Here is a 13,858-nt window from a genome sequence, read left to right as displayed (position 1 = left end):
GGCTATGGCGGAGAGAGGGAGTCACATGACTGGGAGGGGCACAAACTAGACCGGCTCGTACCATTCTCAGAGAGAGAGGGGGGGAAAGGAAGACTACAAATCAGGTCCCGGAAGTGGCGGGAAGGGAGGCTCGAGTCCCGTTCGTGGAGTTTGGCCGCTGCATGTTGAGCGGGCTGGAGCCGCAGCTATGAGCACGTGCTCAGTCTCCAAGGTGAGTCAGTAGGAGAAGGGTGCGCCGCCCCGCCCGCCCTCCGCTTCAAAGAAGCCCCCCACCCCACCCGCGCGCGCCTGGCTATCGCGTTGCCACGCGGAGGGTTCGCTGAGCCCCATCGACGGCAACGGCGGCCGCGCGTGGTTCGGCGCCCGTTCGTCGGAGCATGCGCGTAGAGGCCCCCTGAAGCCGTATCCTCGCGCTTTGCCAGTCCATACGTCGCGGTTGTAACGCCTCAGAAGGGGCTGGACTGCCAGGGTGGTTGTCGGAGACGCTTCTTCCCCTTTCCTTCTCGGCTGTAATGAAGAAAGAGAAGCGCGGGAGATTCTGAGTCTCTCTTGACCACCAAAATGTGGAAGGAGAAAACCGGGAGGAGGGACAGAAATTCCTCTCCCTCTAGAGCCTTATCCAGAAATATGGCTGTTGTAAAAAGCGCACACATTGCACATGCTCTAATACAGCCAGCAGGTGGAATATTTGAAAGGTGCAGCATTTTCTCATCTGGAGATGCAGTGAAGGGATGGGAATTTCCGCCTGTTGACTATCTGACAGGCCTACGTCAAGTATTTATTATAATTATTAATTATAAATTTATATCCTGCCCTTCCCCTGATGATCACTTGGTGGTTTACAATATAAAAGCACAAAAATGCATAACATAGTAGCAAGCAAAAATAATAACCCCCCCCCCAGCTTAAAAAGGCCCTAGATTGTTTAATTAGCCAATTAAAAGCAGCAGATCCTCTCCATGGTGGGGGTGAGGAAAGATGGCAAGCCAGTTCACAGAATAGACTATGCCTGCTCTAGCAAAACCAACCACTTGACAGCCAGGTGCAGGCATGGAATCCTGTCTGAATCGTCCCCACCTTTTTATGTTTTTCATAAATTTACCCTAGTAAGGGTTAGCACTTACCACTTCACTCTGCATATGGATGCAAAGAAGTTTGGCTTGGATAAAGGGAGGAAAGAAAAAGATCAGGATAAATGTGATTTTCCACATGCAAACTGGTGTACACTGCAAAAATTAACCTATCGTTTGAAGCCGGGGTTGTTAACCATGATCTGTACCCAAGGTTTGTCCTGTGGTTACAGGCCATGGTTAAGGAGGAGAAACCTTAACCATCAACCTAGATTCAGATGACATGTTAAATCAAACCTTGACTTTGCTGCTATGCCATGCTGAGTTAAAAGGATAGGGAGGACCACAGCAATGTGAGCTCTTATCTGAAAGCCAGGAAGTTTGGCCAATGCTAATAACCCATAGTTTATCATGATGTGATATTTTCCTGCCAATCTGCAATTATGGTAAAATATTCAGTAGTTTTAGTCTTCCTTCCTTCCTTCCTTGTTACTCTTTAGGGCTGCTTTGTGTTCAAGCCAGATTCTAAGAAGGCGAAGGCATCTTCAGCAGGTTAGTACACAATATGTGTTATGAAACTCCGCTTCCTAACAGTAAATTCAGACGGAAATTCAGACAGTGCCATCTTTATTTTCCCATCTGTTCTGGACATCTTTTGTAGTAGATATAGCATTTCCTCCAGTATCTACAAAATCAAGGTCTTGAGGGATTCTTTTTTAAAGGATCAGGTCATAGTGTAAATTCCAGATTTAAAATTCTGCACTTGACATTTTCATTGTTTCCAGTGCTGGTATAATATTGAAAAACAGCCACTCTCCTAGCTTTACACTGTGAATTTATTGACTGCTATGAAGGTCCTTTGTATTTTTAAAGGCAAGGATAGTAGGACAGTATGTCTATCTGTTTTCAAGGTAAGTAAAAGTGAAATAGTGTTCTTTTGAGTATATGAGGGCTTCTTAGATGTCATTTTGCTCCTTTCTTGTTCAGTTCAATCAGCTGCATCTCAGCCTTTGACCTTCCTCTCTTGTCTGACCATGGTCAAGTCCATTGTTCATCTTCAGCTTCCCATCATAAACTTGAAATGAGCCTTGGCCTCATGGATGGGTGTTGAAGGATTTTTAGCCAACATATGTATGGTCTCATCCTTGGCAAGTCATTTTCTGTGAGTCTCAGTTCCCCATCTCTAAATGGAAATAATGCAGTGGCTACGCCTCAGGAGCAAAGGCAAGCACACAAGGATAGATGTGCAGCAGCAGTAAAAAGGTGAATTCTGTGCTAAGAAGCATTAGGAAATGAATTGAAAATAAAATAGCCAATATCATAATGCCAATATTCACATCTATGGTGCAGCTATACTTGGACTATGTATTTTTAACTAGGAAAAGTCTTTTAAAAATTGAGTCATTGCTAAAATAATCCAAAGGATTATCACCATTCTTGTATTGATTATTTTTACCTTATCCATATCCTGCTAGATTAGATTTTTAAAAATTGCCCTCCATCATACCAGGAAATAAAAAGCAATGTATTTCCAAGTTGAGTGCTTTTCTGTAGCATGCATTGAATAATATGCAAGGAAACCAGTTCTGCATATGTTTTCCATGTATATTACTATTTGACCCGAAAATATTTTGCAGGGAGGGATAGGGTTTACAGTACTGAATATATTATTTATTTTTCTTCAAATTTTAAGCTACCCTTCTTCATTAAGTTTACAAAAAATAAAACAAAAATTATCAAACTAAAATATATTTAAAATATAAAGCCGTTCTATTTAAAATGATATATTATCAATGGATCACTAAAGTACAGCAGCAAAGAACCCAATTATACTGACCACAGACATCTCAACCCCAGCGACTTATTGACCAGTTCATGAAGCTTGGGCTCAATTTGGCTCTTCACCATTGAGCAACTGACAAGAATCACCTTGTCTTCGGAAAAATTGTTGTGTGAATCTATCCTCTGTAGAGGGCTTATTCAAGTAAATATGATACAACATTGCTCAAGATTTTTTATGGGCAAACCTAAATACTTGGATCCTCTTTCTCTTCTACACAAAAGTCGGAGTGACGCAGAAAACCTAAAATGAGGGTGAGAGATTATGGGAGTTGTAGTCAGTAGCATCTGGAGGGCCAAAGATTTCCCATCCCTGACTTAAAGGAACATGGTGGTGAAATGTAATTAGGGATTCTGGCTACAATTTTATACCTACTTAGCTGGTAATAAATCCAAATGAACTCAGCGGGACCAGTGGCGTAGCGTGGGAGGTGCCAGGGGTGCCAGCCACACCGGGTGCAACATCTGGGGGGGCGCGAGTCCAGAGGGAAGGGACAAGTTCCTTCCTCGGCCGGGCTCCCCGCCGCCACCGCCAGCCTTGCGCCCTAGCGCGCACGCGGCCGCCGCTGCAGCTGTGCTCCACTCACTGCTCGCAGGAGGAGCAGCCGCTGCAGCAGCGCCGACACCTGGCTGGGCACGGGCAGCCTCCGCCGCCGCCGCCATCCCCTCGGCCCAGCCATAGGCGGTGGCTGCTTCTGCCGACTGGGAGGGAGGAGAGCTCCGAGGGGCCTCGCCGCGCCCTGCACTCCCCAAAACCCTCCGAGAGGAAGCCGGCGGGCGGGTGAGGGTCTCCCGGCAGAAGGGGGCGCCGCTGGCTCCGGCTCTCAGCGCAAGTCTCAGCCGCAGGGGGGGGCGAGGACGGAGCACGGCTGGAAGCCCCCGGACCCGGCCGGGAGGAGGAGAGGCGCTCACCAAGCCCGGATCTGGAGCTCCACCTACAGCCCAAGGAGAGGAGGGGGCGGGGAGGCGCCCGAGGGGAGGGGGCTTCAGCTGCCTTGGCCTGCGGGGGCTCTGCAAATAATAAATTTAATAAATTCCTGCTGAGCCTTTGGGGGGGGTCCTTGGCTCCTTCGCTCGCCCCCAGCCCCAGTGGCGTAGCGTGGGGGGGTGCAGGGGGGCCGGGTGCAACATCGGGGGGGCGCTCGCACTCGAGTGCTAAAATCCACGGGTTAGGGGGCGCAAATTACTTGCCTTGCCCCGGGTGCTGACAACCCACGCTACGCCACTGAGCGGGACTTCATTTGGGTTGACATTTATGGATACAGCATTCCATACAGAGGCTGTATAAATCTTACATCTTTCATTGATATTGGTGGGGGTTTCTTTCTTTCTGAGCTTGTCCTGACACCAGTTGCAACTCTCAGTTAATTTATACCTCTCCTGTGAAAAGAAATCTTCAGTATTCTGTTACACTTAAGTTTTTTGCTTGAGAGGAATTTTGTTTTATAAATATTGAGTGTGAATGTCATTTTCCTCCTTGTTTTTGTAGCTGACTATTTTAGTAAAGGCAATACTGACTCAGAGGATAGTGAGCTACGATTTGATACTTGTCAGTTGTTATGGAAACAGATTAAATGTGAAACAGAGGTGAGTGTTGCTGCTTTTAACATTAACCATGAGATTTACTTAAGTCAGTTGTGTCTTGGGTGGGGGAAGGAAGCTTTGAAAATGCTTTCAGTGAAGAAATGTGATATGCAGTCTTTTCTTTTACTTAGCCTGTTTGATGGGTGAAACAGCAAGACTTTGAGCAATATTTTATACCCAAACTACTCCTTAACCTCTTAAGGTACTTTTTGCAGACTACCTGTATATATTGTGGGTATCTTTCTACAATGTGTGAGCTGTTAGGAATGAGCTTGTACAAGGAGACAGATTGGACACCCCTAGAGCAAACCATGCATATGCTTTTTCCTGTCGAGAATGAATTCCACATTCTTGGTCATCAATATGCATGTAAATTCTCCATGGATAACCTGATAGAGAAGGTTTTGTAAACTGAAAGAGGGTTTTATTTTACCTTTTAGACCGTTCATGTTGTGCTGTTATTAAGACTTCAGTCTTTCGCCCTGTTGCTATCTGTAAATATGTAGCAGTTGACCTAAACATATTTAGGCTTGAACAGATATTCCAACAGATATTGAAGGGGTCGAAGACACCTTGGCCCCCTAGAGTTGGCGCACCTGCTTATGGCTGACAGAAACAAGTTGGATTCTGCTTGTACATCTTGTGTATGGCCTCAGCATGAATTCAACAATGTCACTGTCTCAGTTACTACTTAATTTGTTCCTTTTTTGCTGAGGAGCATTTGAACATAAAAGCTACTCTGTGGAATTTCTGTTGTCTTTGAACTGCTAAAGGTATCAGATCTTTGACTTTTTAGGGTCATATCTGTCTTAAGCAGCAACAAGTAAGGTATTGAATTTTTCCTACAACTGATTCCCCATCCCCCATATTCGTCTAAATGGCTTTAAGAACCCCGTACTCAAATAGAACATTTAAATCGGAATCGTGAGTTGACCGAAACAGCTATGGAAACCACAGAAACAGTGTCTATAAACAATTGCCAGGAAACCTAAATAATTATGTGTTGTTGTATCTTGATTAACCTTTGGGGACTGTTCTTTAAAAATACACAGAATAACAATACGTCTCTTCATTCAGGCAACTAACAAAGTTCTGTGCATGTTATCTTTTTAACAGCAACTACAAGAGGACTTGAATAAAAAATTGTTTGATAACCTCATAACATTTTTGAGACAATCTCATTCAGACTTCCAAAAGAAGAAAACAAAATGGGCTTGTCGAATGAAGTCCAGTGAAATTCCCACTGCAGCTGTTGTTCTAGGTAACATTTTATCTGGCATTTTTATTTATTTATAATAACTGCCGTAACTTGGTATGAATCCTAAAATTAAGAAAAAGGAGAGACTGGGTAGAAGACTTAATATAGGCAAGGATCATAACATTAAGAATTGTTAATGGGCAGATTAGACATGTTGGCAATGTATTTTCCAAACTGGCAACAGCTTAATGCTAACACAGGCTTTTCAGCAGTTTGCAAAGTGTTAAAGCCAATTACACAAACATTTAAATATACCGTATTTTTCGCCCTATAGGATGCACTTTTTCCCCTCCAAAAATGAAGGGGGAATGTGTGTGCGTCCTATGGGGCCTGGTGAGCGAGAGGCGTCGGTGCGCACCGACCCCTCTCACTCTCCAGGCTTCAGGAAGCTATCCGCAAGCCTGCAGCCCGAAGCACGGGGCGCCCTCCGGAGGACGCCCCGTGCTTTGCGCAGCTGTCTGCAATCCTTGCGCCCCGGGGGGAGTTCCCGCGGGCTCACAAGGCTTGCGGGTGGGAGCCTGCAGCCCGAAGCACGGGGCGCCCTCCGGAGGACGCCCCATGCTTCGCGCAGCTGTCTGCAAGCCTTGCACGCCCGGGGGAAGTTCCCGCGGGCTCGCAAGGCTTGCGGGCAGCAGCTTGTTCTGTGGGCTGGGGTGGGAAATAATTTTTTTTATTCATCCCCCCCCCAAAAAAAAAACCCCTGGGGTGCGTCCTATAGGGCGAAAAATATGGTAAACAGCTATAATTAACATAGACAATAAGGCAATCCTATTAAAATGCAATGTTGTATCCAACATCGCAGTTCCATGCATGCAAAATACTTATGCATGTGCAACAGAACTTCCACTTCCTCTCCTCCTTCCACCTGCAGCCCCTTTCCAAGCCCCATCTGCTGCAGAGAGTTGGGGGGCTGTGGAGCAGATTTGGCAGGCATATACGGGGAGGAGAGGAAAGGAAAATCCCATTGCACTAATGTGTCCATTTCCAGTGTTAGATACAACCCACAATCCAGAAGGCCTGGGTCAAAATTGCAGGCAGCTTTACCTGCAGCAATTGCATGTTGATTGCCCTCTTAAAAGACAAAGTCCAGCAACTGGAGGAACGTGTAGCTACGCTCCAAAGAATTAGAGAGCTGGAGCTCTTCTTGGAAGCAACAGAGCACACCGTCTCCACCAAGGAGGAGACAGGGGACTCCCCTGAGAAGGAGTCTAGTTCACCAACACAGGAGCCAGATATATGGAGAAACGTGACTCAAAGAAGTAGGAGGCCCAGGGTTCACTCTGATTGCTTAGAAATACACAATCGCTTTGAGGTCCTCTCCCCTAGCATGGAAGACGAAGAGCAGACTCCATTTGAGGATCTCTCCCTCATTACAGTCGATCAGGTATATGAAGACGAGCAGCAAAGTCAGTCCTCAGGGAATGTGCAGGCGACCTTGGAACGGACAGCTCACGGAAGAACCCCGACCAAACCCAAGAGGAGGCGTGTAGTGGTGATAGGGGATTCCCTACTGAGGGGAACAGAAGCAGTGATCTGTGGGCCTGACAAGATGTCTCGGGAAGTGTGCTGTCTCCCCGGGGCTAAGATCCAAGATGTAACTGAACGACTGCAAGGAATCATAAAACCCACTGACAAATACCCCTTCCTCTTGGTTCATGTGGGAACCAATGACACTGCAAGCAATAGCCTCCAGAAGATCAAAAGAGACTACGAGGCTCTCGGCAGGAAATTGAAGCAACTAAATGCACAAATTGTCATCTCATCTGTCCTCCCAGTTGAACGACGTGGCCCAGGGAGAGAGGGGAAAATAGTGGAAGTGAACAGCTGGCTCCGCAAATGGTGTAAACAGGAACGGTTTGGATTCTTAGATCACGGACTGCAGTTTCTTGAAGATGGACTTCTGGCAAGTGATGGGCTGCACCTCACAACGGTTGGGAGAAATGTTTTTGCCAAAAATCTCAGAAACCTCATCAGGAGGGCTTTAAACTGACTAATGTGGGGGAGGGAGACAGTGCTCCTGAAGGTAGGAGTCTATCAATTAATGAAGATGATCATCCAAATGTCATAGACCAAATGGAGCAAACAGCACACGGACCTAGTGGTGGGAGGAAAAAATCCTTAAATAAGAGATACGGGGGAATGATTAATGGACTTCAATGTCTGTACACTAATGCACAAAGCATGGGAAATAAACAAGATGAGCTTGAGCTCTTGGTACAGCAAACTAAATATGACATAATAGGCATCACTGAAACCTGGTGGGATAAGTCCCACGATTGGAATGTAATAATGGGGGGATACAATCTATTTCAGAGAAACAGACCAGACAAGAAAGGAGGAGGAGTGGCGTTATATGTCAGGGATGTGTATACCTGTGAAGAGATCCAAGATTTAGATCCTCAAAGCCAAAGTGAGAGCATTTGGGTCAAAATTAAGGGAGAGAAGAATAACAGAGACCTCATTGTGGGAGTTTACTATAGATCCCCAAGCCAAACGGAGGACATAGATGATGCCTTCCTGGAACAGATGGCCAAGCATGCAAAAGGAAGGGAGATAGTAGTAATGGGGGACTTCAATTACCCGGACATTTGTTGGACGTCAAACTCAGCCAAGAGCATAAGGTCAAACAGATTCCTCACTGGCCTTGCAGACAACTTCATTGTCCAGAAAGTGGGAGAAGCAACAAGAGGAACAGCCATTTTAGATCTGGTCCTAACCAATGTTGATGACCTGGTTAGTGGGGTAGAAGTGGAAGGATCATTAGGCGCGAGTGATCATGCTCTTCTGAAGTTTACTATACAGCGGAAAGGAGCAGCCAAGCATACTAGGATTCAATTTCTTGACTTTAAGAAAGCCGACTTCATAAAACTTAGGGAAGTGCTGGGTGAGATCCCATGGACAACAATACTAAAAGGAAAGGGAGTTCATGATGGCTGGGAGTTTGTTAAGAGGGAGATACTAAAAGCACAACGTCAGGCAATACCAATGAGACGGAAACATGGAAGGTGCCTAAAGAAGCCAGGGTGGCTATCTAAAGAACTTTTAACTGAATTAAGATTAAAAAAGGATGTGTACAAAAAATGGAAAAGGGGGGAAACCACCAAAGAGGAATTCAAACAAATAGCCAGCACGTGTAGACACAAAGTCAGAAAAGCTAAAGCACAGAATGAACTCAGGCTTGCTAGAGAGGTTAAAAGCAACAAAAAAGGCTTTTATGGGTATGTTCGTAGCAAAAGGAAGAACAAAGAAACAATGGGGTCACTCAGAGGAGAAGATGGTGAAATGCAAACAGGGGACACAGAAAGGGCTGAACTACTCAATGCCTTCTTTGCCTCAGTCTTCTCCGATAAAGAAAACAATGCCCGACCTGAAGAATTTGGAGCAAATGATTCAGCAAAGGAAACACAGCCCAGAATAACTAAGGAGATAGTACAAGAATACTTGGCTAGTTTAGATGTATTCAAGTCTCCAGGGCCAGATGAACTGCATCCAAGAGTATTAAAAGAACTGGCAGATGTGATCTCAGAACCACTAGCAGTCATCTTTGAGAATTCCTGGAGAACAGGCGAAGTCCCGGCAGACTGGAGGAGGGCAAATGTTGTCCCTATTTTCAAAAAGGGGAAAAGAGAGGACCCAAATAATTACCGCCCAGTCAGTCTGACATCAATAGCAGGGAAGATTCTGGAGCAGATCATTAAGCAAACAGTCTGTGAGCACCTAGAAAGGAATGCTGTGATCACCAATAGTCAGCATGGATTTCTGAAAAATAAGTCATGTCAGACTAACCTGATCTCGTTTTTTGACAGAATTACAAGCCTGGTAGATGAAGGGAACGCAGTGGATGTAGCCTACCTTGATTTCAGCAAGGCATTTGACAAGGTGCCCCATGATATTCTTGTAAAGAAGCTGGTAAAATGCGGTCTTGACTATGCTACCACTCAGTGGATTTGTAACTGGCTGACTGACCGAACCCAAAGGGTGCTCATCAATGGTTCCTCTTCATCCTGGAGAAGAGTGACTAGTGGGGTGCCACAGGGTTCTGTCTTGGGCCCGGTCTTATTCAACATCTTTATCAACGACTTGGATGATGGACTCAAGGGCATCCTGATCAAATTTGCAGATGACACCAAACTGGGAGGGGTGGCTAACACCCCAGAGGACAGGATCACACTTCAAAACAACCTTGACAGATTAGAGAACTGGGCAAAAATAAACAAGATGAATTTTAACAGGGAGAAATGTAAAGTATTGCATTTGGGCAAAAAAAATGAGAGGCACAAATACATGATGGGTGACACCTGGCTTGAGAGCAGTACATGTGAAAAGGATCTAGGAGTCTTGGTTGACCACAAACTTGACATGAGCCAACAGTGTGACGCGGCAGCTAAAAAAGCCAATGCAATTCTGGGCTGCATCAATAGGAGTATAGCATCTAGATCAAGGGAAGTAATAGTGCCACTGTATTCTGCTCTGGTCAGACCACACCTGGAGTACTGTGTCCAGTTCTGGGCACCACAATTCAAGAAGGACACTGACAAACTGGAACGTGTCCAGAGGAGGGCAACCAAAATGGTCAAAGGCCTGGAAACGATGCCTTATGAGGAACGGCTAAGGGAGCTGGGCATGTTTAGCCTGGAGAAGAGGAGGTTAAGGGGTGATATGATAGCCATGTTCAAATATATAAAAGGATGTCACATGGAGGAGGGAGAAAGGTTGTTTTCTGCTGCTCCGGAGAAGCGGACACGGAGCAATGGATCCAAACTACAAGAAAGAAGATTCCACCTAAACATTAGGAAGAACTTCCTGACAGTGAGAGCTGTTCGACAGTGGAATTTGCTGCCAAGGAGTGTGGTGGAGTCTCCTACTTTGGAGGTCTTTAAGCAGAGGCTTGACAACCATATGTCAGGAGTGCTCTGATGGTGTTTCCTGCTTGGCAGGGGGTTGGACTCGATGGCCCTTGTGGTCTCTTCCAACTCTATGATTCTATGATTCTAAAAGATGAAAGGAATATCTGTATAAACAGGTGCATCTTCTACAGCTTTGATTGCCAGTACAGATGGGTCCTTGGGTTTCATCAGGGAGTTATAACACTGGTGTTGCCAGTGAAAACTCATGTCTGTGTTACCATAAGGCATTAATTATCAGGCCGTAACAAGACTAATGAGTTCCATTTGTTGATCTTAATGCCTGTACCAAGCAATTGAGGGGTATTTGGTCTTTCAGTAATTTCATACAGAGCAGAGTTGTTTGGGGCTTCTACTTTTTTTAGATCAGTATGTCAGAAACGGGATCTGCCCCGGTCACATAAGGTGAATCATTCACTTTTAACAAGAAAAGAGCACACAGGCAGATGCACATTGCAGAGAGACAAACCACAAAGAGCTTTTCTCCTCAGCTGAGCTCCATCCAGTACTCGTCAAGTATGCAATGCTAACATGGAAGTAAGTCAATTAAATTCAGTAGGACTTACTTCTGAGTAGACTTGGTTAGGATTACACAACTCCCTTCCTCTGGTAAGAGATACTGCTTATATCTGAGAGGATCACTTTTTCCATAGAGTTGCATTCCTAGATTTATTTCCAATAATCCTTAGATATTTCTCAGTAGAGATGTCCTAGCAATTCTCTAAAAGCATGAGTGAGGAAAATATATTTTCTTGAAGATGGTGGGGAAGGTATAGAATATACAGACCAGATTATGTATTCAAACTGATGAAACTGCTATTAAATTAACTTTGGTGTCATCCCAGACCAGAGTTTGTTGTCTGAGTAAAATAGTTTAAACATTTTGGCTCACGTTGGTAGCTAGCAGAGACTTGTGTTTGCCACAACCGGCTGCTGGAGGGGCCAGGACTCATTGGATACCACCCTGTGATTGAAGCTCATGGCAACTGTGAGGCCTTGCTCTCCTCCCAAGCTTCTGAGCTGGGAAAGAGGGAAGGATAGGACTCATCTTTCCTTTGCTGATTCATGACATTTAATGTGTTGGCAAATGATTGGATATGTGCCACCTTCATTGCCAGAGCCTAGTTATTTCAGTTTTGTGTCTACGCATTCCTTCTAGGGTGTAAATTATTTCTTTTGCCTTTGCTTTTCTGTGCCTTTAGTTGTTTTGTTGCTTCTTCACTCAAGCTGCAGATCCGTTTGTTATATTGCTAACTGCCTTTGAACTTCGTCTCAGTTTTAATATGGAGAGCTAAAACAAAGGCCCAAACCTCCCTTGGGCATGCATTACTAGTTGCATGACCTTTGGATCATAGCCGGTGTGAGGGGAGGATGTCCTTTTGGATTTTTAGTTCTTTGCATTTTTGCATTTATGTGTAGATTTAACAGTATGTCCTCAGTTCCTTTGTCTAAGAGCCAGTTCTCATGTCAGCCTCATAATGAGGCATAACAAGTACAGAAGCTCCCCCTCTGTCTGAGCAATCTACTTCCAACACCACAAATGGTTGTAGATTCTAATGCACCCTCCCCCCTCCCATTGTCTCATTCAGTCTGGCAGCATCTGTTTTCTCCTCGAGAGCAGGACATGAAAAAGGGCAAATGAGAATGCTGGAACTGCAGCAATTTAAGTCTGTGTTGAAATTAAATACAATTTTAAAAAATCCAAATTGGCTACTGGTAGTGTTCTTTCTTAAAAAATGAGGTCTTTATATTTTTTAAAAATGGGTTTCCTTATATTTTCCACCCACCCACCCCAAATAACATCCTGGATATAGATTTTTAAGCTAGCAGGCCTATTGTTCCTTATATTCTGTGAGGTTAAGCATTATATTGTTGTGTCTGATCAGTTTGGACATCTCCTGTTTCATGGTAATAGCTAGTGGCTTAAATGTCTACAGCCAGTTCTTTGCCACAGAGAAAGTATATCCTAGTTTAATTAAAAGTAGTGAAATACTATTTAAACAGCTCTTTTAAAAAACCCTGACTTCTGTCCTTCACATATTATAAATGGTGACTTTGCTTATTACTTGGCCACGATTAATTTCTTCAGAAGTTTTGGAAAGGAAATAGGCACTGAGCAGTTAAGATTGCATCTTCTGACAAAAGTTGATTGCTTTATTGATCAGTCAGCCCACAGTTTGTTTATCCTTCCTCCTACTTCTGATGTACTTGTAAATTTTCCTTTCCCTTCTTTCACTAGAGAAGAGGGGAATATATTGACCTTTAAAATAAATTACGGTATGCAAGGCAGATAAAGTGGTCGTTCCTGAGCTTATATATGGAGCCTTCCCTTAACTTAAAAATGTTTTTGTTAATCACTTTTTTCTAATTCAGGCTGCAATCCTATGGATTAATTTCCTAGAAGCAAGTTCTAGTTGAGACTTGCTGTACAGTGGTACCTCTGGATGCGAACGGGATCCGTTCCAGAGCCCCATTCGCATCCTGAGTAGAACGTAAGACATGTCTGCGCGTACGCGGGTTGTGTTTCACATGCGCGTGACGTCATTTTGAGCGTCTGCGCATGCGCGATCGGCGAAACCCGGAAGTAACACGCTCTGTTACTTCTGGGTCACTGTGGAGCGCAACCTGAAAATACTTAACCTGAAGCTACTTCAACCCGAGGTATGACTGTATATATTAAAAGATATATTTAACTACAGTGGTGCCCCGCAAGACGAAATTAATTCGTTCCGCAATTTTTGTCGTCTAGCGAATTTTTCGTCTTGCGAAGCACGAAATCCCATAGGAATGCATTGAAAATCAATTAATGCGTTCCTATGGTCAAAAAAAGTCCAAACAAAGCCAAATTTGGTACAACAACAGTTTATTAACTGCTCTTTAAAGTCACACATACTGTAAAGAGCAGTTCAAAAATTTAAGGGAAAATAAATTAACTTTATAAACAAAACATGTCTTTGTTTTTAGTCAAAGAAAAAAAGTCGCGAGACGTTTTCGTCTTGCAAAGCAAGCCCATAGGGGAAATTCGTCTTGCGAGGCAAATTGCGAACGGAAAAAACTTTCGTCTAGCGAGTTTTTTGTATTGCGAGGCATTCGTCTTGCGGGGCACCACTGTAGTACAATGTAGATATAGTTCAAGATAGTCATCCACATTACTACTGTTTTACTTCTACAAATGTAAAATGACTATATGGTAAGCATGATAG

The 13,858-nt window shown here is 44.4% G+C and overlaps 1 protein-coding gene across 7 annotated transcripts in view; it reads left to right on the top strand.

Moving 5' to 3' along the window:
- Positions 1-63: 63 nt before the first annotated feature.
- ORC3 (origin recognition complex subunit 3) overlaps positions 64-13,858 on the top strand; it is a 40,501-nt gene continuing 26,706 nt past the window's right edge. For 2 of the 7 annotated variants that reach the window (XM_082216887.1, XM_082216886.1), the window contains exons 1-4: positions 64-211; positions 1,571-1,622; positions 4,399-4,496; positions 5,610-5,754. In XM_082216887.1, the coding sequence (XP_082073013.1) occupies positions 188-211; positions 1,571-1,622; positions 4,399-4,496; positions 5,610-5,754 (319 nt within the window). In that variant the 5' untranslated portion in view covers positions 64-187. Of the gene's footprint in view, positions 212-409; positions 775-1,570; positions 1,623-4,398; positions 4,497-5,609; positions 5,755-13,858 lie in introns of those variants that run through there. The other 5 variants (XM_082216885.1, XM_082216884.1, XM_082216888.1 and 2 more) reach the window with 4 other exon arrangements.

Source organism: Podarcis vaucheri (genome assembly GCF_965113315.1).
Source record: "Podarcis vaucheri genome assembly, chromosome: 3".
NCBI lineage: Eukaryota > Metazoa > Chordata > Lepidosauria > Squamata > Lacertidae > Podarcis > Podarcis vaucheri.
The sequence above is the reverse complement of the archived record's forward strand: the minus strand, read 5'-3'. Positions and strand labels throughout refer to the sequence as shown.